We start from the raw sequence: 24582 nt of genomic DNA on the forward strand, positions 1-24582 counted from the left end.
ATTTGGTGAAATATGTACCTTTACAGATTCAAAAGGGGGAAAAAAAACCTGCAGACCCCAAACAGGACAAATATAAAGGAAATCACATTGAGACATATTATAGTCAAACTGCTGGAAACCAAGATAAAGATAAAATCTTAAAAGTAGCCACAGCAAAGTGGATATCTGTGGAGGAGAATGATGGTACAAGAGTCACTGACTTCACGTCAGAAACAATGAAGTCCAGAGACCGTAGAATGGCATCTTAAAAGACAAGAAAAATAAAAACTTGTCCACTCATGATTCTTTAAGAATGAAGGTGAAATAAAGACACTTTGGGGTACATGAAGATTGGTGTGAATTCATGGAAACAGACGTGCACTACAGAAATGCTAAAGGAAGTTCTTTAGGATGAGGGAACATGGTACCAGATAGGTGCTCAGATCTCTGAGAAGACCTGAAGGAACTTTAAGTGGTAAACATGCAGGAGAACATAGAAGACTATTTTCCCTCTTAAATTAAAAAAAATACACATGACTATTTAAAGTAAACATTATCACTTGCCCCTGTAGGATTTATGACCTATGTGGGTATAATACATGTGACAACTATAAAGGATGAGAGTTGGAGAAAAGGCATTTCTGGTTGCAAGCTTCTTACTTTTTATGTAAACTAGTATATTTTAACTGTAAGAAGACTTTAAAATATAAAGCATGTATATTGTAATCCCTAGAGTAACCACTTTAAAAAAAATGTTAAGAGGCGCAGCTAAAATGCCAATAGATAACATGGAATTCTAAAAATAGTCAGTTATTCCAAAAGAAGGCAGCAAAGGAAGAAGAGAGGAATAAAACAGAGGCAAAAACAGAAAACAGATAGCAAAATAATAGATGTAAATCTGCTCATGTCAACAATTACGTTAAATGTGCCTGGACTAAACACTACAGTTAGGTTGTCAAAATGGATACAAAAGTAAGACTCAATTACATGCTGTTGACAAGAGTTGCACTTTAAGTAAAAAAGGAACAAATACACTAAAAGCAAATAGATGGAATAAAGGGATAGCATCCAAATAGCATTAAAGGACTGGAAGTATTATAATACTAACCGATAAGATTGACTTCAAACCAAAGGGTATTACCAGAGATAAGAGGGACTTTTCATAATGATAAAAGGGTCAATTCATCAGGAAAACAACCGTCACGTATGTGCCAAGAACAGAGCTTCAAACTACGTGAAACATTTTTCACAGAATTAAAGGGAGAATAAACACATCCATAGTCATAGTTGGAGATTTTAACACTCTCCTCTAATGACTGATAAAACAGCTAGGCAGATCAGTGACGACAGCAGATCTGTGCGACACTAGCAGCTCCCTTAACTGACATGTGTGGAATATGATACACAGCAAATGCAGGGCACAGGTGCTTTTCAAATTCACACAATACTTCATGAAGGAGCCATGTTCCAGGGCATAAAGCAAACCTCAATACGTTTAAAAGGGTTTAGACAACAGAGAGCCTAGTCTCTGATCACAACGGAATCAAATTAGTAACAAATAATAATGATACTAAACAGTAAGGAAAACTCCATACACATTTGACAGTTAAACCACACACTTCTAAAAAGCTTACGGGGCCTCATGCTTTTGGCTAAGATGGACCAGATTTATGCTCCGATCTTAAATAAGTTTAAAAAAATGGACAAAATATGAGAAACAGTGCCTTTCAGATACTGAACACCAGGCAGCGTAGACAGCAGTCCCTGAGACGGGGAAACAAAATGAGGGGAGCCGTGAGATTGTTCCAGTGTACCTCCAGACTGCAGCGCAGGGAGGAAAAACCTGGATGGGTCCTGGTGGTCTTTCTGAGTGGAGGAGATAGAGCTGGGAATCCAGGCAGGCCAAGGCAGCCAGAGTTCTCAGAATGGAGAACCAGCGATGAGAGAGCTGCACAGAGAGACAGTTCCAGAGAGCTGTGGGAGGTCCCCTCTGTCTTCAGCGGGATACTGATCAGCACACGTGGGGGAGGGAGCTCCTCGAGGCGGGGAAGACCCACTCGAAAGGAACAGGGTGAACAGTTCCCAGTGCTCACAGGACCAAGAATACTTCATATTCCCATCAGCTCAGAGTGGGAAGCCATCATAATTCATAAGGGTATTGCCGTAGGAGGGGAGTCAAACCAAATGCTGCTCTGGTTCCTCCTATCAAAGCTTAGAAGCTTTCCTGGGAAGGAGCGAACTGTTGCCAAGTAATTTAGCTGTGTCCCAGAGCAAACCTCAAGAGTATTACAAGAATACAAAAGCAAAAAGAAATTCTCTCAAGTAAAATTCACCGTATCTGGCTTCCAAACAAAGATTACAAGGTGTGTGAAAGGAGTAAAATCTGAACCACAATGAGAAGGAAGATCAATGAGTAGAAACAGGCTTGGAGATGGCACAGATAGTACAATTAGTAAATAAGAACGTTCAACCAGCTGTTATAAATATGTCCCATATATGCAAAGAGGTAGAAGCATGCGTATCTTAAGGAGAGACATGGAAGACAGGAAAAAGATCCAAATTGAACTCTAGAGATGAAAAAAAAAATGTTTTGGATGAAAAATCCACTGGATGGGATTAATTGCAGATCAGAAACTATCAAAGAAAAAGCAAATTTGAAGACAAAGTTACAGAAACTAAAGTGCAACACAGAGAGTAAAAAGCTTGGGGGAAGAAAACAGAGCATCGGTGAGCTATGGGTCAACTTTGAGCTCATCCAGTGTACATGAAATTGGAGTAGGAAGAGACAGTGGTAAAAATATTTAAAGAAATAATAGCTGGAAGTTTTCCAAATTTGATGAAAATTAGAAACTCATATATCCAAGAACCTCAGTGAATCCCAAGCAGAAGAAACATGAAGGAAAAAGCTCACCAAGATACATCTTAATGGAGTTTCTTATAATCAATGATAAAGAGGAAAATCTTAAATGCAGCCAGTAGGGGAGAAAGAGACATAGGTCACTCAGTTACACACAGAGGAACAAAGATAAGAAAGGCAGCAAACTTCTTATTGGAAATAATAACAGACAGACCACTGTCAACCCCAAATTTAAAACCCAGCCAAATATCTTTTTAAAAGAAAGGCAAGATACTGTTTCAGACATTTAAAAGCTGAAGCAATTTATCACCAGCAGACCTGCGCTACAGGAAATGTTACTGAAGTTCTTGAGGCAGAAGGAAAATGCTACCAGAGAAGCATCTTCATCTTTGCGGAGGGGTGGTGAGCACCAGGAATGGTAAATGTGTGGGTAAATGTAAATATTTTTTCTTCTTATTAAAAAATATCACTTTAAATGATGATTGATGGTCTAAAGTAAAAATAATAACAATGTTTTATGGAGTTATAACATGTAGGTGTAAAATATATGCATAAAACATGCATAAAAGCTGAGATGGGGAAATGGTGTATATTGTTGTTATGGTTCTTATAAGGCAAGTGCTAATATTACTTGAAGGTAGGCTGTGATAGTTATAGAGGTATGCTGTAAACCTTAAAGCAACTAGTAATAAAACAAAACAAAGATTTATGGTTAGTAATCTAACAATGGGCAATAAAATAAAATAACAAAACATACTCAACCCAAAAGCAGGCAAAAAAAAAAAAAAGGAAAGCAGAAACTAACAACAGATGAGATAAATGGAAAACAAACAGCAAATTGAAACCCAAAACATATCAGTTAATATATGAAATGATTTAAACACTCATTTAAAATACACAGATTGTTAGGTTGGATAAAAAGGCAAGTCCCAATTATACAATGCCTACAAGAAACTTTAAATGAAAAGACACCAAAGGTTAAATGTAAAAAGGTGGAAAAAGATACACCAAACTAATGGTAATAAAAAAAGCTAGAGGGGCCAGATGAATATCAAAGTCGAATATTCAGAACAAAGAATATTAGCAGAGATAAAGAGAGTCATCTTATAATGATCAAGGGGTCAGTTCATCAAAGGACACAACATTAGGTACATAAACTTCAGGGGCATAAATATGTGTACATCTAATAAGAGAGCTTTAAAATACATGAAGCAAAACTGATAGAACTAAATGGAGAAATAGTCATATCCACAATTATAGTGGGAACTTTCAGCACCTTTTTCTCAACAATCGATAGATCAAGTAAACAGAGATCAGTAAAGGTGTAGAAGACTTGAACAACTATCACCCAACTTGGCTTGATTGACGTACACAGAATGCTCTGTGTAACAGCCGGAGAATACGCGTTCTTTCCAAGTGTATGTGGAATGTTTACCAAGACAGACTATATTTTAGGCCATGAAAACAAGTCTCAGTAAATTTAAAAGAATTGGAATTATTCAAAGTATATTCTCTAATGATAGTGGTATTACATTAAAAATCAATAACAGATATCTGAAAAACTCCCAAATATTTGGAAATGAAACAACACAGTTCTAAACAGCCTATGGATCCAGGGAGAAACTGATAGGAATATTGGAAAACATTTTGAACTGAGTACAAATGAAAACACATCATAAAGAAATTTGTGGAACTTAGGTGTAATTTATAGCAATAAATGCCTATATTAATAAAGAAGAAAATTCAAATCACTGGTCTTAGCTCCCACTTTAAGACACACACACACACACACACACACACACACACACACACACAAGCAAATTCAACCCAAAGTAAGCAAAAGAAAGGAGATAAAGAATAGAACAGAAATAATTGAACTGGGAAACAGATAAACAATTAGAGAAAAACCAGGGAAACCAAGAGCTGGTTCTTTGAGATCAATGAAAGTGATAAATTTTTAGCCACTCATCAGGAATAAAGGTGAAAAGATACAAATTACCAGTATTAGGAATGAGAGAAGTGACTTAATTACAAATTCTAAAGGTATTAAGAGAGTACTAGTTAATGTTGTGATTAACTTTCTGTTGATGATTTCTGCAACTTCGATGACATGGATAAATGTAAATCCCTTGAGAGACTCAAACAACAGCTCACTCACTGAAGAACAGGTACCCCCCAAAGCCTAGTATCTATTAAAGTAATTGAATTCATAGTTAAAAGCCTTCTCATTAAGAAAACTCCAGGCCCAAAGACTACACTAGTGAATTTTACCACACATTTAAGGAAGAATTTGTTATGGGTTGAATTATGTTTCTCTCAAAATTTATATTTTGAAGTCCTAACTCGCAGTGCCTCAGAATGTGCCTTTATTTAGAGATAGGATCTTTATAGAGATAATCAAGTTATAATGAGGTCTTTAGGATGGGCCCTAACCCAGTATGACTGATGTCTTTATAGAAAGGGGAGATTTGGAGACAGACAGGCATAGGAGGAGGATACTATGTGGACATGGGAACAGCCACCTGTAGGTCAAAAAAGAGGTCTGGAACATACCCTTCCCTCACAACCCTCAAAAGGAACCAATCCTGCCTTGATTTTTGACTTTTGGCTTCCAGAACCATGAGACAACACGTTTCTGCTATTTAAGCCCCTTAGTTTGTGATACTTTGTTGTGACAGCCCCAGGAAACTAATATACAGTCCTATCACGGTTCTATTCAGACACTTCCAAAAAATCAAAGAGGAAGAAACACCTCCCAGCTTGTTCTCTGAGGCCATCAGCCTGGTTCCAAACCAGGAACAAGAAGTTATAAGAGAAGAAAGTGGTAGATCAATACCTCATGAAGATAGATGCAAAAATGTAAAGTGAAATTTACCAAATCATTCCGACTTTGTTTGTTTATATCATGACCAAGTAGGATCTGTTCCCGGGATGCAAGTTTAGCTTAATATTTGAAAAAAAAATCATTGTAATTCAGAATATTAATGAATTATAAAAGAAGAACCATATGACGATAATCTCAAGAGATACAGAAAGAAGTTTTGACAATATCCAGCATTCATTCCTGATTAAAAAGTTTCAGCAAACTAGAAATAGAAGTTTCCTCGAACTGCTAAGGGGCATTTATGAGAACGTTAGCTCTAGCGTGACTGCCTTCCTTGTAAGGTCAGCAACAAGGCAGGGTTTTTCACTCTCACTACATCTGTTCAGCATTGTTCTGGAGATTCTAGTGCAATAAGGCAAGAAAAAGCACTAAAATATATGGACTGAAATGGAGAAAGTGAAGTGTTTTTATTCACAGACAACACGATTGTCTATGTAGAAAATTCTACTGAATCTGCAAAAAAAAAATCTAGAACTAATTGTTCAGGAACTTTGCAGAATTCAAGGTCAATCTACAAAAATTAATTGTATTTCTATGTACTAGAAATGAAGAACCTGAAATTAAAATTTAACAATACCATTTACAGTATCATGAAAACATGAAATAACTAGGGATAAATTTGGCAGATGTGTAAGATTTCTTTATTAAAAAGCTATAAACTACTGCTTAGAGAAATTAAAGAAGACCTAAATAAAAAGAGAGAGCTATCCTGTTCATGCATCAGAAGACTCAATATTGTTAAGACATCTCCCCATGTTGTTCAGTGGATTCAGTGCAATACCAGTCCTTGAACACACACATCCCGAAGGATTCCCAAAGCTTTTGCAGGCGAATGGCCTGGGGAAGGCTTGGGCACTGGCTGCACAGGCTTGGGTTTAGCCGTGCAAGCCTGACAGTAGTCTCTAGAATGATATCCTGGGGCAGTAGAGGCTGCTGGGTTGTGGGGGGGAGGTGGCCAGCAGCTTGGGCTGAACTAGGAAGGGTCCCTGAGGCAGGCGCTGGCAGGACGGGGCCAAATGGGAGGCGAACATTGACTCGGATGTCTGACAGCTGTTATCTCCAGGTGGTGAGATTATGGCTAACTCTTATTCTCTTTTTTTTGTGTTTCTCTGTTTTTTGTGATAATATTTTTGCAGAGCACACTTCTTTCCAGTGTAAGCAGAGAAACAGCCCTGTTGTTGATTCCTATGGGATTTTGCTTTTTGTACTTCTGTAGAACTTGAATATTTTGTGAGGAGATTGTATTTGTTTTATTATCAAAAACAAAAGGCAGCAGGTCGGCAGGAAGAACGGTGACCTGTGGCTAAAGCAATAGGTCTTGAGAGACTGTGAGCAACTCCTGGAGGGGCGATGTCTCAGAAACCAGGACATGGAAACCACAGGGAACGTGGGATGAGCAAGCGAGTGAAGCACATTTTCCTTGTCATGCTCTTTCTAAATCTGACTTTTGTTGGACACATAGAATGTCTCCAGTTAATACATCAAATCATCTTAGCACATTTGACAGAAGACTTAACTCCCTAATTCCGTGAAGGCAAATTGGGGATCTCTAATTACTTAATTGAAAAAAGGTACACAATTCAGGCTGCCGCGGTGTTTGGGAATTAATCTTTAAAACCTGACAGTGAAGATTAAATTCAATTAGGGAGAGCGATTAGCAAAGATTCTTCCCTGCTTCACCCCAGGTACTTTGAGAAGTGGCTGACTGGTCTGCATTGATCCTGACGCTATCATTGTGTATATATCAACCAGGAGAGCCAAGTACGCATTTTTCACTTCAGAGGAGAGCTATCAGACAATTTACAGATTGATGGATTTCCTTAAACACGTTTCCAGGGCTGATTCAGGAGGCCCTCTGGCCAAGAATTTGGACTTCTCTGGTTGTTGCTTTTGGTCTTAGTGCCACAGAGTTCAAGGTCTTTTTTTTCTTTTCTTTTTAACATTTTCTTCTTTCTTGATTAGGGTTCCGATCCATCCTTCCTTCCCCTCTTCTTATTCCTCCTCCTCCCCCTTCTTTCCTCTCCCTCTGCCCTTCCTTCCTTTCCTTCCTCTCCTTCCTCCCCATCCCCCTTGCTTTCTTTTCTTCCCTCCTCTTCCCTCTCCTCCTCCCTCCCTCCTCTCTCTTCCTTTTTCCCTTCTCCTCTCCCTCTTCATTAACATATTTAAATTATGATATATTTTAAACATAATCAAAAGTACAGAATGTAATGTGACATACACTTGTGTACTGGCTGCTCAGATTGTAAAACCCAGGGGTCTGGTCCCAATTCTCACCCAGTCGACCCATCAGCAGCTTTTGACCCCTCTGACCAGCCTCTTCTCTTGGCTTCCAGGACAGCCTTCTGTTATTTCTCCCTCCTTATTGGCCTCTTCTTCCCAGACTCCTTTTCTGGTTTCTCCTTAGCCTCCTCCCTCTCCCCGATCTGTGAACAACGGGGCTCCTCTCTGCTCTGTCTACGTCTGTCCCCTCGGAGATCTCATCCAGCTTGTGAATGAAAGGCCATCAATGGCAATGACTTCCAAAGCCCTGCCTCCATGCTAGACCTTTTTTCTGGACACCACACTCCTACATCCAGCTGCCTGCTCTCTGTCCTTCAAAACTGAGCTCCTGGTCTTCTTGCCCTCATACTTGTCCCCTGCCCCCATCATCTGACACCCCCCCCCCCCACCTCCTTTCCTCCTGGTGCTTGGGGCAAAACCTAGGGAGTGGTCCTGGACTTTCTCACCGTCCTATCCCACCTCCAGCCCAGGGAAATCTTGGTTCTACCTTCCAAGTGTGGCTACCTCTCTACTGCCTCCACCTGGTCCAAACCATCTCCTCTCCTCTGTATGCTCACAGAGGCTCCTCACCATCTCCCTGAATCTCCCTTGCCCTTCACTCTCCTCCCCGCACAGCAGCCAGAGTGGCCCTGATCCTGCCTGGAAGCTTCTTCCCCTGATTTCTGTATAGCTTCCCTCCTCACCCTCTTAGGTCTACCTTCTAAGCCTCCTTCTCTGAAGAGGCCTTTCCTGTCCACCATGTCAGCCCTTCTCTGGACCTTAAGGCTTCATTCCTGCTCAGTTTTTAGAACTTCAGTCTTTATCACTACCGTATGTATTGGTTAGATTCTACTTTTTTATCTTATTTAGGCTCTGTCTCCCCCACTAGAAGGTAAACTCTTTGAAGGCAGGGGTTTTTGTCTTAGTTGTTTACTGCTGAACAATGCCTGACTGATAGCAGGTACTCAGGAAATGTTTGTTGAATAAATGAATACATGGATGCGTTCAATAGATGGAAACACTTGGGCATATTTCCTTCAGAGTTTATTCATTCTCTCACCTTCGCTTTGCCTCTCTTTAGGGGAAATACGGTATAGTGTTCACAGCTCCCCTCCCCAAACCCTGCCCCTCTCCCTCCATTCCCAGGAGTGACCACCATCTCCATGCATATTTTTAGAGTCTTGCTACCAGTGTGCAAATAAACATAATAGAGTTTTGCCTCATGTGTATTTTTAAAATTGTATTGACATACATATAAGATTTACTTCTTTAGCCATTTTTAAGTGTATGGTTAGTGGCATTAAGCACATTCACATTGTGCAACCATCACCGCCATCCATCTCTTGGAAAACTGAAACTCTGTCCCTGTTAAACAAGTCCCATTCCACCCCCTCCCAGTCCCTGGTAACCACAATTCTACTTTCTACCTCTATGATTTTGACTACTCTAGGAACCATTATATATGGAATTATACATGTTTTGTCTTTTTGTGACTGGCTTATTTCACTTAGCATGATGTCTTCAAGGTTTATGCATGTGGTAGGATGTGTCAGAACTTCACCTCTTTTTCAAACAATAATATTGCATTGTGTGTGTCTGTCTATTTTTCTGTCTTCTCCCATTTTGTTTATCCATTTATCCATCGACGGACACTTGCGTTGCTTCCACCTTTGGCTATTGTGAATAATGCAGCTTCGAACATTGGTGTACAAATATCTGTTTGAGACCATGGTTCTCACTCTTTAAAGTGTATATACACACAAGTGGAATTGCTGGGTCATATTGTACTTCTATGTTTAATTTTTTGAGGTATTGCTATGCTGTTTTCCATAATGGCTGGACTGTTTTCCATTCCTACCAACAATGTGCAAAGGCTCTGATTTTGCCACATCGTTGCCAACATTTGTTATCTTTTTTGGGGGGGGGTAGAAGCCATTCTAACCGATGTGAGGTCGTGTTTCACGTGGTTTTAAAACTTAGGTAGCATCATACTGCATATATGCAGCTTGTCTTGTGTATTCGATGTCATCTTTTTACTGTTTAGCCATGTTAGTCCTGTAGATCTAGTTAATTAATTTTGGTTTGTTTTTCTATTAAAGTCATACCTGTACACAGCTTTGAATAAAACAGCAGCTCCCCGCACTCTGCCTTTCTGCCATGAGTTCCCGCTCCACTGTGAAGTCTTCTGGCTCTTCCTTCTGTTACTTCTGTCCATGTTTCTAATGTAGATGCTGCTATTTCTTGGTTTTTCATTTTGAGGCCCCAGCTGTTGACCCCTAATAAGGAAGAAAAGAGCTGAGCTCTCTTAACATCCTTTGAAGGCTGCTGTTGACTTCTTGTTTTCTTAAGCGTAGGCATTTTCATATGCTCAGGAAATGTGCTTTCAGAGCTGTGATCCTTTGCATTTTGCGAACCTTCGGGATGCGGCTGAATTGTCTCATCTTGAAAGGGAAGGTCATCTCTGGGACCTGGTTTGTAGATACGCGTGGTTACACTTTGGGTTTACTCTTATTAAGGAAATGAGAGAGGGTCAGGGCGTCCTGCTGTTTGAACGCGTGCACGACAAGTCTCAAGAAGCACATCCACCAGCACTGCAGCTCTTGCTGTGCACCAGCCACGGTGCCGGTGCCCGGTGCCGGTGCCGCGTGCCTGGTCCTCACTGCTGCCCTTGGGACCAGGCTCTTCTCCCCATTTTATGGAGGAGGAGACTGAGGCCTAGAAAGGCCAAGCCACTCAGCCAAGTCACATGACCGGCAAGCAGCCGCATCACGTGGGAGGCGCTGCAGGAGCCTTTTGTGCTTCTTTCCTTGGGTGGTCGGTGAGAGCATCCCCTTCTTCCTGTGGTGACACGAGGGGAGGATGCTAACTCTGCTGAGCGCCTACTTGTGCCCGGCCCTAGGCCAGCCCTGTCAGGCTGCCCGCACTCCAGCCTTTCCCCCGGAGCGCATGGTGGTCGGCGGAGTTTCCCGGGCGAGCTGGTGCAAAGCTGAATGCAGCCCTCTCATGCGAGGGGCCCTGGCTCTTGGCGTGTACAGTTCTACACCTGAGGGCTTACAAGCATATTTCAGAGGTCATTAGGTGCAGACTGGGCTTTCTCCCACAAACCTCACTCCCCAGGGTGGGAACGAGGTACAGGACCTTCTCTCCCAGCAAAAAGGATAGCTTGCCCCCACCACGGCAGACTTCTGCTCTTTACCTGGTAGCAGACACAGGTGTGGCAGGCTCTTTTTGGATCTTAGTCTTAAAACAGGACCCGTGCAGGTAACCTGGCCTGGTGCAGTGTCCACTACAGGGCTCAGAAAGTCCGTTCAGAAGACAGATGTCAGAGGCGCGGGCGAGACTGGGCTAGAACCATGGACAGAGCAGGACTTCCCGGTGGTGAGCAGGTGTGAAGCAGTGTGGAGGGCTGGGGAGGTCAGCGGCAGAATTCAGGACATGCTGTCTTCTTGTGGGCCCTTGACCCCAGAAAAAATTATGGGAAAGGCTCCCCCTCGACTCGCCAGTCCCAAGCCCTTACATTTCTACAAGGAAACATTTAGCATCTAGATACTATTTTGATGGTAAAATATTGGGAATCTAGTTCCACCGTGGGACTGAGCTGAGTCCCCAAGATCAGGGCCCTGTTCACGATGTCTGGCACTGTGTTTGCCTCATAGGTGTGGAACGCCGTGGACTCTGGGAGCTGCTTGCAGACCTACTCCCTGCATGGCGAGGCCGTGCGCGCTGCCCGGTGGTCCCCCTGCGGCCAGCGCATCCTCAGCGGCGGTTTCGACTTTGCCGTGCACCTCACAGACCTTGAAACAGGTATGTGTCTCTGTCTTGTTACCTCGAGACCCCCTCCTCAGAGCTCATAATCGAGTTAGCTTTCTCACTGGGGAAGCTTCTCTGGGGCGGGTCCACAACCACGAGCTGCAGGCGGTTTCAGGGCAGGGGAGATGGGATCAGGGAAGGCTCACACTGGGCGAGTGTGTTTCCAGGCTGTTTGCCTGGAACCAAGAGTCTCCACAGAGGGTACGCAGTGGGCCTCTGCCAACCCGCCCGGAGGACAGAGCCCCAAGGTTGTCTCAGCCCCAAGCTGTGGGGCTGGATAAAGAGGTGGCTTTTTAATCAACTTCTGACATGCAATCTGTACTGAAATAGATTTAGCTTTATCACAGTGTCCTTTGGTTGGAATCGGTTTAGAATTCCTGTCAATTCATTACCGCTGAAAGGCTGTAAGGAATGATTCCAGCTCGTAAGGAAAGTCTGCAAACGAGTTCTGCTTTCATGCCCACACTGAAAAGGCATTTGGGTGAGATGGATTTGCGCTGGCTAAATCCTGAGGGGGCTCTTGACAAGCAGGGCGAGGAGGAGAGAGCAGTCAGTGGAAGGAACTTTGCGTTACTGAGTGTTCCTCTGCAACAGGCTGCATTAGCACGGATCCAGCCGCAGCCCCTGAGTGGGGTCCTGTCTGTGGCTCTCGGGGGAGGACAGAGCCGGGGAGTGCGGGGCTGTGGCTCAGCCTCGCCCCTGACCCCCAGGCCAGCTGCTTCCAGGGCCCCAGTGCTCCTCCTGGGTCTCTTTTTTGCTGGGTGCCACTGCCAGGGTCAGGGCAGGGAGGCGAGTCCACGCCTGTCCCTGGGGCGGCCCCTGCCCTCCTGGCCCAGTAGTGGTGGTGCTGGGGTCTGTGCCTCTCCTGGGGCCCAGCAAGTGGGGGCAAGGACTCTGGGGCCCGACCGCCTGGCTCCTCCCTGCAGCTCGGAGGAGTTTCAGGGAGGGAATGCAGTGGGAGCTTGGGGTAATTGTGGAGTTTGTTTCTCACCTCAAGTGCCCTCCTCTTCTCTGGACTGCTGAGGGGCGACCTTACAGCTCCTCTGACTGAGCCCTGCGTGCTGTCAGTAGTGGTGGTGACAAGGCCGATGGTCCTGTCAGCCCAGGCTCTACAGATAACTTGTCAACCCTGCCGGTATTATTCTCCCCATTTCACAGATCAGGAGATTGAGGCTCAACTGGTACGTTGCTCAGGGCCTCCCAGTGGTGCAAGGCAGGCGGGGATTTGGAGCCATGCATGTGCAGCTGCAAATCCCATGCCCTTTCCACAAGGCTGAGTGTACTGTTTTTCTTTGCAACAAAGTGCTTCCCTAACTGTGGTCTTTCTGAGTCCCATGGGCCAAGAGGGAGCCAAGACTCAGGGATTTTGGTGCCATTTGGTAATGGTGACGATTGGGTGGGTGATGACAGCAGCAGGTACTGTCACCAAACACCTGCCATGTGTAAGGCCTTCTTCTGCAGCCTTATGTACGGCATCTCACTGAGGCCCTGCCCACCCCTCGAGACTGGTGCCCCCAGAATTCTCTCATCGCACACCAGCCCAGAGGCACAACCAGGAAGCGGCACAGCCAGGATGCACAGCCTGCTGCCTGAGCCTTGCACTTTGTTGCCTGTGTGTCCAATTAGCCGTGCTCAGTATTGGGGACACAGAAGTGAACCAGTCCCAGGATCCACCCTGGAGAATCTCACAACTGCTGGGGAGACAGAAGTGCAGAGGGAGTGCCAGGTTACCATGATGGAGTGAGATACAGGAACTGCAAAGAACATCTGGCCTGGAAGATCAAGGAAGACTTCCTGGAGGAAGTGGAACCCACGCTAAGACAGGAATTAGGAGGACAGAGAATCAGGGTGGAGGGGGCATGGTTGAGGGGGAGGGAAGTGGGTCCTCAGCAGACAGAAGATTTGAGGACAGAGTTGTTGTAGGAACGTGAGCCGTGTGGTGTGTGTGGAAGTGTGGGAGGCAAGGAGCTGGGGGAGGTGAGCCTGCAGATGCAGGAGTGGGAGCCTGGGCTTCACGCCGTACTGGCCTGTGGGGTGCACACTCCCCAGGCACTGCTCCCCACTCCAGAGTCACTGGGTGCCCACGGGCGCCTGCACTGCCTGCCCGAGTGGAAAGGGGCTGCTTTTCACGTGCTGGTGGTGCTGTTGGGTTAATCGAATACAAGTTCACTTGATGACATTAATGGATTCCGAGTGGCCCTCTGTCATGATCTGTCTTCTCAATCAATGGATATTAAACAGACACTGCCATTGTGTGTGTGGCGGGGTGGGGGTTCTGACATTTTCAGACATTCAGAGTCCTCTTGCCTGACAAGTTGGGGACTGCCACAGCAGGTGGCAGTAGGGGGCTGTTTCTGAGTTTGGAGCACCAGAGGCAGAGCTTGATTTGCACTCTGGGCAGGTCTCCCTGGTAGCTGATTGGGAGTGCTCCGAGGCCGTGCCGGGAGCTTCAGGAGGGAGTGAGGCAGCCTTGCCCAGTTGGAGGTAGAACTTCACTGTGGGGGTGTGATCTGGAGCGGTCTCTTCCAGCCATGCTGTGTTGGGTAGGATGGGGAAGGTGTGGTCCTGCCCTCCAGGCTTTTTCATCCTCTCGGCAGGGTGAGGGAGGACTTCTCCTCTGCATTGCTCTGCTGTGAATGGGGCTCCCCACCTGGTCCACCTATTGAAGGCCCACTTTCATTTATTCCATAGTTACTTACTGAGCATCTACTGTGTATGGGACCTGGTGCTGGGGCTGCAGTGGTGAGCGTGCTGGATAGGGTAGGGTAGGGTCAAGGGGTTTGGCCTTGCCCTTGGGGAAGCCCTCCAGCTCCTGGACAGGGCCTCTCCAGCTGAGGGGGTTGTTGGCTTCTGTATCCATCCCCCCGGCTAGTGCGGGAGCTCCTTGAGGAAGGGAGCCTGTCCTGCGGCCTCTGTGCCTCTGTCACCTGGCTGGGGCCGGCTCAGAGCAGCTGCTCAGCATATGTGTGGATGAACCAGAGCAGGAGCCAGAGCAGAAGCCGGCCCTTGCTGGGCAGGGATGAGTTGATGGGGGGCCGCTGGGGTTGGGGTGGGAGGCCCCACACGTGTCTCACAGCCTATCCCTGCACCCCACCTCCTGCCCCGGTGATGCTGGGTGCCCTCTGGGTGCAGCCCCTGTGGCTCTTGGCCTGATTTGACTTCTCTCGTCCTTTCTTGTCACCGAGTCTGATCTCGCTTTTCACTTGATCTGCCTCTTGCCGCGCTTGGTGATTTGGCTTTTTCATTTCAATCTAATTAGAACTCTGTGCCAGGAGAAGGCAGCGCAGGGCGTTCTCACTGCTGCGCTCTGGGAATTAGTCACTCGGTGCCCATTGTCGTTAATGGGAGTTTGGCGCCAAGGCCATCTATCCTGGTGTCCTCAATCAATACAGTTAAAAATCTGTGGATTCTGAAACTTCAATACCCGGCCTGAAATATGGAGGCCGGCGACACTGTATCTCGTTAATTTATAGTCCTGCCAGGCGTTGGCTTGTAGGGCAGCCATGAATCAACACTTAAATAAAATCTGCTCACAGATTAATTATTTTTGGTGCTCTCATTTCAGTCTGCAATCTTCCTAACGAAATGTCTCTGGTGCATTAGACTGAGGTGGCCTCGGGGAACGCCGGTCGGCTCCGCCAGGGCCGAGTGTTGCCTGCTCTCTGCGTCAGCTGTCCTGCACGCCGCGTCAGCCATTCTCCTCAGAGCCCCGAAGAGCTTAAGCCTGTTCTGTTCTAAGTGCTGCTGGCTCCCTGCAGATTCCAGCCCCCCAGGCAGTCACCCCGGCCTGGATCCCCCAGGGCCCTGGGGGGACAGGGCATCCTGTCCTCCTTCCTGTGCACAGTCAGCTCTGCTAGTGTGTGTCCAGCCCATCTGGGACACCCAGGCAGTGCCGCCTGGTCTCAGGTCCTGGAGGCTGGAGGCAGCACAGTGCAATAGGAGGAGCATGGATGGGCTGCACATGTGGCTCTTCCACCTGCCCAAGCTGGATGTCCTCGGGAAGGTTCCTTCACCTCCGTTTCCATGTCTGTGAAATGGGTAACGGTGCTGAGGGGACCAGCTGAGATAGTGTATGCAGAGGTGCTTTGCTGAATGCCTGGTGCGTGGCAGGCACTCAGCAAAGGTTGCCCTTCCCTTCCTCTGTCTCTGTCCCACGAGGCCCCTCAGAAGGTAGGAAGAGCATCCAGAGGGCCCCAGCTGCTGGGCCATTTCCCCAAGTGGGCAGCTTTGGTGGCTCGTTTCCCAAAGGCCCCAAAGATCCCCTGAGCCGGCTTATTAGTGTGGCTCTTGGTCCCAGGTGTGGGTGGATCTGGGGGCAGACTGAGAGGAAGACCGCCTTCCAAGATTCTCCCAGCTTCTTCTCCATCTTTCCAGTCCCTGTGACAACACGGCCTGGAGTGGGGGAGCAGCCTCCTTCTGTGGTGGGTCTGCATGTGCTCTTCATCTGGGGCGGGTGTCCTCTTCACTCAGACCCCACTGCCAGCAGCCTGGCTGTCCCCAGCCCCTGCCTGGCTCTTCCTGCTCAGGGGTCCCTGCACCCTACAGCGGGGCTCATGGTGTGTGGACATGACTGGCCACCTGGGGTTGGACCCGGAAGTGATCATTTCTCTTGTTTTCCCAGAAGTGTTGTCTGGTGCCTCCCTAGATTTTGCATCTTGATAATTTGGCTGGGCGCTCACGGTGGGCAGGCCTTGGACTGTGTAGCCCTGGTCCCCAGCACACTGCCCAGCCTGTAACAAGCTGAAGTGAAAACAGACGTTAGACCCTTTGCTTATTACATGTTTAGCCTCCACACTAGCCTGTAAGGGGAGTGTTTTTATCCCCATTTCACTGACCCAGAAAGTGAGGCCTGGAGTATTTGGTGGCTTGTGAGAGGCCACACAGTCAGCAGTGACAGGGACAGAGCTGGGGTTCAGCTCCAGCCTGTGTGACTGGCAGAGGCTTTGGCTGTTGAAGTGCAGGTGTGGGTGCCCTCCCCGCACCTGGGTTTGGGCCATGGGCAAACAGTTTGCTTAAGTCAACTCCAGGGGAACCTGTTTGGCTCTCGCCCGGGCAGCCGGCTCACCACCTGGAGAGGATAACCCGGGGCCCCTGGGAGGAAGGTGCGCCCAGACAGATCTTGGCTGATCCCCCTGATTAAGCGACTGGCTGAAGGATGCTTCTCGGGCTATCGACAGCCACTGCTCCAGCCGGAGAAATGTTTGCCCTGACGATGTTAGAACACTCGGCATAGGAAGGGTGAGAAGCGTCCAAATTAAAAGCTTGGAGAAGAGTGTCAAGGGCTCGTATGGCTTTGGAGAGGCAGCTGCAGGAGAGGCTAAGCCTTAGGGGTGGTGCCGCCCCTGCGACGGGCCCTGGGGGAGGTGCCAGCAAGAGGGGCCTGGGCTTCTCTGTCCTTCGGCTTTTGAGCCCTGTAACTGTTTCCTAGCACATCTCGGGGAACCTGATGAGGTGTCCTTCATAAGCCCGTGGAGACCAGGAAGGCGAGCGCTGGCTGGGACGGGGGTCTCCTGCTGGTGGGCACGTTTTGTATAATCGCTTCTTTGGTCCTAGGGCTTTTGCCACTAAATCCAGACGTAGAGGTGGTGAGGAGCTCCGGGCCCCAGTGAGCTCTGAGCTGATGGTGGTCGTGGACGGCTGCCCCTCCAATGCACTCTTGCCCGGCCCGCCCTTCCACGGCTGCAAGCGGAAACCCGCAGACTCCTGTGCCTCTTCCCGGTTGTGTACAGAATGGGGTCCCACTCTCCTCAGCTTGCTCCTTCACTGGAGCCCCTGTCCTGGGCCCTCTTTTCAACATGGCTGTTCTCAAGGCCTTGCCCTCTTCATCCTGGGCACCCGCCCTGCTCCCGCCCACACCTTCTCTTTCACTCTGAGGAGTGTTTCTCTCCAGTCTCAACCTTGTTTTCTCTCCCTCTCTGCACCCAGCTTTGGGGTGGGATGCTGACCCTGGTTATGGGTCTTAAATCAGATGCCACCCCACGTGAGCACAGCCCACTGCCAGCCCTGTTATCCCCACCTTGGGAAGGACCTAAGAGGTCCTTCCAGGCCTCCACAAGTGTCTGTCTTGTCATCTACTTCTGCCTAAGACCTTGTGCCAGCCTGTGGGTCAGTCAAAGCTGTGTTTTAATCCGTGGCACCCTGCAGTTCGGCTTCCTTGGTAGGTCAGACGGCCTCTGCTGACTGAGCCCAGAGTCTGACCACCATCACAGCATGTCCATTGTCCCGGTGGTGACCTCTGGGTCCCAGAAAACCAACTAAAGTTACACCGTCAGGACATACCCTGTTTGTGAGTCGAGAACTCTTTTTTTTTTTTAATTTTGGAAAATTCAGTCCTGCCCAGTTAATTAAAAGCCGTGTCCAAACCTAACAGAAAAGAAATGGGCACAGCAACTCCTGCTGTTTCCTCCGTCACTGCTGTGGCCGCTGCGCTGCTGTCTGCCCTCTGTCTGGGGCTTCCTGTCGCACATGCGTTATTCCCACTTCTCACAGCCACCTCTGAAGGCAGCTTCGGTTCTCTTGATTTCACATACTGGGAGCGCACGGGTCTGAGAGGACTACCGTCTCATCCAGAGGCCAGTAGCTCACCCAGGGGGAGCAGGCAGATGTGAGCCGGCCTGACTCTCCCCTGGACCTCCCCAGGACTCTGCCCAGAGTGCCAAGATGGCCCTTGCTTCTGATTCACAGAGTTTGATTTGGAAGTTAGGAAGCGCCTCTTCTCGTTAACTTGGAGTCAGGATGGTTAAATTGACAGCTGGCTGCATGCTTCCCAGAGGATGAGTGTAGCGATATTGATTTTAGCGAAATGAGTCATATGCCGCCTGCCTGGGAACACAGGCTCAGTCACCGCCAGTCGACAGCAGCAGCTCTCCCTTGTCAGCGTCTCCCCTGCACGCTCGTGAGCCTGTGATGTGCACGAAGAGCTGAGGAAGGAAAGGTCACGAAGAGCTTGTGGGCGGCTGAGGTGGGGTGCAGAGTGCTGGGCTCCAGGTCACACGGGTCCAGCCTCTGTCCCAGCACAACCGACTCATGTGGCCCTGGACCCGTCCCCACCTCTCCGAGCTTCCATTGCCCGCACTGTGAAGCGAGTTAGTTATCCCTCCCACACAGGGTTGGGGTGTGACACGTGCAAGCCCCAGGCAGGCCTGGAGGTGATGGGTGCCGTCTCCCTGGAGAGGAGGGTGTGAACTTCCCTTCTCTTTCTTAGGGACCCAAACTTGGGTTTCACCTGACCTGGTTCAAATGCCTATTACATGCCAGGACCTGGGCTGGGGGCTAGACGTCCTGAGGGGCAGAGGAGCCCCGTGTGGCGATAGGGTCCCCGAGGGTAGGCATTAGGGTGGACAGACAGCGTTGCCTGGCCACGTGGGTGGTCACCACGGGGGGCTCATATCCCCACCCGAGGGAGGGCCTGCTCTGAGGAGGAGCTTGGCCGGCGGGACCAGCAGCCGCGTCAGAGCCGTGTGGGTGATGGCAGGTTGGCAGTAATACCGGTGTCGAGAGGACGTGAGCCTCTGTATTCTGTTTTACACATGTTTTTGCTTTAATGATGATTTATGGTTTATTTGTATTGTTATTGATTCAAGGAGGAAAAGAAGTGATTTTTACTAACTCCAGGAGGGTCTGAACAGGTCTTATACTGGCTGAGTTCATTATAACAAGATCAATAAAGTCAGTGTTAGTGGATTAAATATTTTAAAACTCAACTTCTTATAAGCAGCATACAGTGAATAAGTAGAATTTTCTATAGTAAACATGTAAACACGCCAGATAGTCTCAAGGTTAAAGGTTATATACAATGAACCACTGCACTTGAAGTAACATCACCCAGAAGGGGATGTGATAAACAGGCTACTCGCATGATGGGAAGTCACAGAGTCGGCACAGATCCAACAGGGAAGGACCTTCACCTCCAGCGTGGCTGATGTACGCCTCCAAGACAGTGTCTGTCCAATAGCTCTTTAACAGAATGTAAAGGCCAGCCCAGGGCATTGTATTGACGGAGCCTCACAACCAAAACTTCACATCATTCATCTCTCAAGTTTCCTGCTGTTAAAAACTCACCATCCTTTGGTTTTTGCTTTCATTTTAACTAAGGATGAATTCAGTAATTTGAGGTTTAATTTTTTCCAAACTGTAAGAGTTCCCTTTTGTTGTTTGCTGTTTGCCAGGCTGTCTAGAACGCTTTCTGTACCACAGTGCTTATGACTCCACTTCCCCCCCACCCCCGCTGGACGACCTTACATTTATGAGTGTGTGGGACACAGCAGTGAATGGACCTGCCCGAGGTCCCTCCACTGAAGTCAGAGCTGGGGTGGGACCCGGCTGCCATATCGCCTCCCACGCCGAACGTGTTGCTGGGCATCGGTGGCTGGGGTCCAGCCCTCCCCCTTGAGCAGAACTCCCCCTGTGTTGTTTCCTGTTAGGTATCCGTATGCTTATTAAAAACTGAAAAATCTTTTCATTTTGGAACCTTTCAACAAAGAAATACAGTAAAGGCCTAGTTATTATAAGTAAAAGTAGAAAAAACATATAAATTATAGCTTGTCTTCTAACTGGAAAATTTTAGTGCTTAAAAGACATAGATTTTCTCTCTGTCTCTTTAGGGGATTGAGGATGAATAACAGTCAGAAATACATTTTTTTTCAGCAAAAAAGTTCAGTCATTATCTTTTAGCAACTGAACTCTCACTTTTACTCTCATCTTTTTTTCCTACTGTTGGCAAAGACTGTACCGCTGCACTTTTGAAAAAAAAACATGTCTAATTCCCTGCCTTTCCTGAAATAAGCATATGGTTATACGCTATGGTCCAAGAAACAGGGAGAATTTTTTTCTCCAGGCAGATAGAGTTTGTTTTCCCTTTTGGACTTGAGGACTGGTGTTGAATTCCAAATGAGCACGAAGCCGGCATTGGGCGCAGTTGTTTCTGTCGGGAGGTGAGACTCTTGGCCCGCCAGGCCTTCCTGCGGTGTGGGGGCATCGCTGCTCGGTTTCCACCAGAGGACGTGATGATAGCCCCGGCCCTCAGCCCTCATATGGCTCCCCCAGCCCCTGGGCGGGAGCAGTCTTCTGAGGCCAGTGGTGCCAGCTCGATGCCCGTCCCCGGGCGCACACAGGGACTGTTCGAGTCCTGGCACGGACGGGCCCTCCCTACTCTACCCTCCCTGGGAGCGGGGTTTGCTAACTGGGCCGTCACGTGGATTCTGACCACCAACCTTAGCAGAAAAGGCGAAGAGGAGTTTGGGTTCCAGACAAGTTTCAGGAAAGGACGAGAAGAGGAAGAATGAGGACCACCAGGTTTCCAGTTAGATTAACGCCTCGGGAAGCCATGTTCTTGTTTGCTTGACAGGGCTGCCTGTCTGTTGACCTGATGAGGGGGCACAGCACCCAGACCACTGCAGGTCTGCTCAGCCCCTTGATGCCTTTTTGGGAGAATTCTTTGATTATTAGGAAAATGGTCTTATGACAGCAGCATTAGTATACTTTAAGAAGTTCACTACCGCCAGAACAAGTCATTTCATGTTGGTGAATCAGCTCTCCCCACCTCTACCTGTATCAGTCCTCCTTTCATGCTCTTGTGATCCAGGAGCAGTGTCAGGCATTGTGTGTTCTGCCACAGAGTGCTCCTTACAGTTCCAGTTCTAAATGGCTTTTCAGTACCCCACCTGGCGGGGAGCCTAGGCTGCGGTTTATGGTGCCTTCAGCACAGTCAGTGCTGGACCCAAGTGGCCAGCTCTTGCCAGCACTGTGATGAATTAGGATGACCATGGAAATCTCTGTGTGCTGCATTTTGTAGCAAAATAGTTAAGGGGCTTGTTGAGCTTGAAGAGGCGTTGAGTCTTCATTTACAAAAAGTCAAGTGTTTCCAAAATTTTCTCTGATGACGAGTAACTGCCAATTGTAGGCCCCTAGAAAATATTAGGAAAAAATCAACACACTTAGTCATCCATCACGGTAAAGGTGATGCTTTAACAAAGAACAGGAGAGGAACTTCTTTCCAAGAAACTTGGACTGTGGACAATATATTTTGAAAACAGGTGTTTTTGATTGTTTATATCATTCTGTAATTTTTGTGAACGTGTCACCTGTTAAAAACTCTAGTACCAGCACTGTTAACCTGGGGACAGTGTTGTTCTAATCTGCTTTAAAACCCTTTAAATGAAAATTTCAGTGGATTTTGAATTGGGTTGTTTAAAATATGAGAATGCAGTAATACCCTCTGATTAGTTGCAGGAGCCATCACTTGACATCAGGGGAAGTGGAGCTTTATTAGCAAAATGTTCACAAAAGCCTTGCATCAGTGGTAGATGGACGTGGGAGACGTCTCCCAGGGCGCCAGCAGTAAACAGTTTCCAGCTGGGTCCACGCGTCTCTGGAAGGAAGCTTTGTTGGCTCTGGCAGACTTCAGTGAATAAACTGAAACTGTCACTGGGCTGCTTTCAAACCACTGAGTCACAAGAAGGTCCCTACATTGAAAAAAGAAGGAAGTATATTCAGTCCTGTTGCTCTTACTAAAAATATTGTAACTCATTTGATTTAATGATTTCAAAGAGATTTGTTGATAGTCTTAGTAAATGGCATATTAAAACATGTTTTAAAATATTGGTTATTTTATCCTTGTCTCACCCTTTAAAATGTTCTTCTTTTGGTAATTGTTTTAACGTTCATAATGTATTGGTTCAGGAGCATACTGTGTAACTTATAAACAAACGTGTGTATTGGTGATACGTGCCTAAGGGTTTCTCATGGCTGGGGTGTGCTGTCGGACAAGTTTGGAGACCAAGGATCTAGGCAGGTTGGATTTATCAAGGCTTCTGCTGGAACTCTCAGGAGCCCTGATCGATGACTTCCATTTCCTTACCTGCTGAGTTGATGGAGCACTTGCCTAAGTGCGTCCTGAACACAAAGCAGAGCAGCCTTCCGGATGCGCTTCCTGGGCTCCCATATCCTGGGCTCCCGTAAAGGAGACGATGCTTGAGATCTTGCCACCGCATCAGTCCCCTGCTTCTTGTGTCCCCAGCTGCCCGCTGCCTGCGTCCAGCGGAGGAGCTGCTGAGAGCCAGAGGCAGTCCAGGTTGTCCCTCGTGGGCTGTGGCACTGGGGAGAGAAGGTGTGCTAGCTTTGAAGACCAACAGACCTGGGCTCAGCGCAAAAGTTCCCTTCCCCATGTGCCCCGAGTCTGACCTGTTCTAAATGATCGGTGCTTCTGACGTTTTTATGGCTTACCTCTAAGAGATCTCAGTGATAAAGAAGACATTTTCAACAGCAGAAGTACATGTGTGCACACAGACATTTGCACAATGTATGTGAATGCTTGACAGCAGTGTCATGGCAGGTGTGTGAAAGGCGGTCCACACCACCCCCTAAGCTGTGGCTTGAGCCACTGTGATGCCACACTCTCATTTATCACCCAGATAGGGTGCCACCCCACCTGCCACGCTCTGTAGCAAACTGTTCATGGGCATGATTGTAAGATGCTCAGCCTAAAAAGAATCACTTAGGAGCATCCTGCTTTTGGTTTTTAGACTCCAGGTAAGCAATCTACTGTATTAATTGTGCAGCTTTGGAAATGCTGTTTCACCTCCCTGAGCCTTGGTTTTTCCACCTGTGTAGTGGGTTTAGGATGGTTGTGTGTTTTAAATGAGCTGATGTGTGTAATGTTTACAGCGCAGCTGAAGGGCGGTATTCATGGGTTCAGCCATCGCGTTTATCCCTGGGGGTGGGGATTCAGCTAATCAAAGGTCGAGTGGCCAGGGAGTAAGGGCAGACGCTGCTGTTGTTGTGTTTCCAGAAAGTCTCCACTGGCCGTCCCGGTCCCCAGGGGGCTGCGCTTTCCAAGGGCTCCACACCAGATGGCATCTTCGTTTTAAGATACTTAGTTTGTGATCTGAGTCTTTTCTAACTCTTCCTTCTCTTTTTGTGTCATAGGAACCCAGCTATTCAGTGGTCAAAGTGACTTCAGAGTCACTACCTTGAAATTCCATCCGAGAGACCACAGTCTTTTTGTATGTGGAGGCTTCAGCTCTGAAATGAAAGCTTGGGATATAAGGACCAGCAAGGTAACACCCATCTTCCTCACTTGGCCTTTCCAGGAGCGCTTGCCTCGACGATTTGAATGATTGGGGGCAGGTCGGCATCTATATATAGGACCCTTGAGAGGGGATAATTACCACTCAATATTTAATCAGTGTGAAGCATAATTTTTAGATATTTTGAAAGAACACTCTTGAGTTGTTAGACTGTTAAGAGCATCGGAGGTGCAGTTCTATATAGCATATTACTAAAAATATTTATTGAGTCCCTACTGTATGCAAATGCTTCCAGGTGTTGTAAAGTGAACCAGCCTTGGGTTACTCAAGAGAATAGTGTGTGGATACAAATAAGTGGTGTGAAGTGCTGTGTGTGTGTGTGTGTGTGTGTGTGAGAGAGAGAGAGAGAGGGAGAGAGGGAGAGGGAGGAGGCAGGGAGGGAGGGGTTCACATATCAGAGGGGGTGAGCTTTCAGCTCGGTGCAAGAAAGGCTTCTTAGAGGAGACTGTGTGCTTTTTGGGGCTTCAAGGCTGATCACCGTCACTCCCGTTGGTAAGTGGTTTCCACTCCCGTCCTTCCCCACAGCCCGTCACCCCTGTTGCCTTTACCAGCTTATGAATGGCAACTTCATCCTCCTGGTTGTTCAGGCCAAAACCATCAGTATCATCCCTGTCTCTGCCCTTCCTAATCCCCCAATGCCCACATCATCAGCAAATCCAGTTGTTAACTCTGGGTTAAGCTGCCATTGTCTCTCGCTGGGATAATTG

General features: G+C 47.4%; 1 protein-coding gene across 7 annotated transcripts in view; it reads left to right on the top strand.

Moving 5' to 3' along the window:
- The window catches only part of WDR25 (WD repeat domain 25), a 129662-nt gene that overhangs the window by 66774 nt on the left and 38306 nt on the right, over window positions 1-24582 (top strand). For all 7 annotated transcript variants that reach the window (XM_015243355.3, XM_031679397.2, XM_006209058.4 and 4 more), the window contains exons 3-4: window positions 11636-11783; window positions 23715-23845. In XM_015243355.3, the coding sequence (XP_015098841.1) occupies window positions 11636-11783; window positions 23715-23845 (279 nt within the window). The remainder of the gene's footprint in view (window positions 1-11635; window positions 11784-23714; window positions 23846-24582) is intronic.

This window comes from Vicugna pacos, chromosome 6 (assembly GCF_048564905.1).
Source record: "Vicugna pacos chromosome 6, VicPac4, whole genome shotgun sequence".
NCBI lineage: Eukaryota > Metazoa > Chordata > Mammalia > Artiodactyla > Camelidae > Vicugna > Vicugna pacos.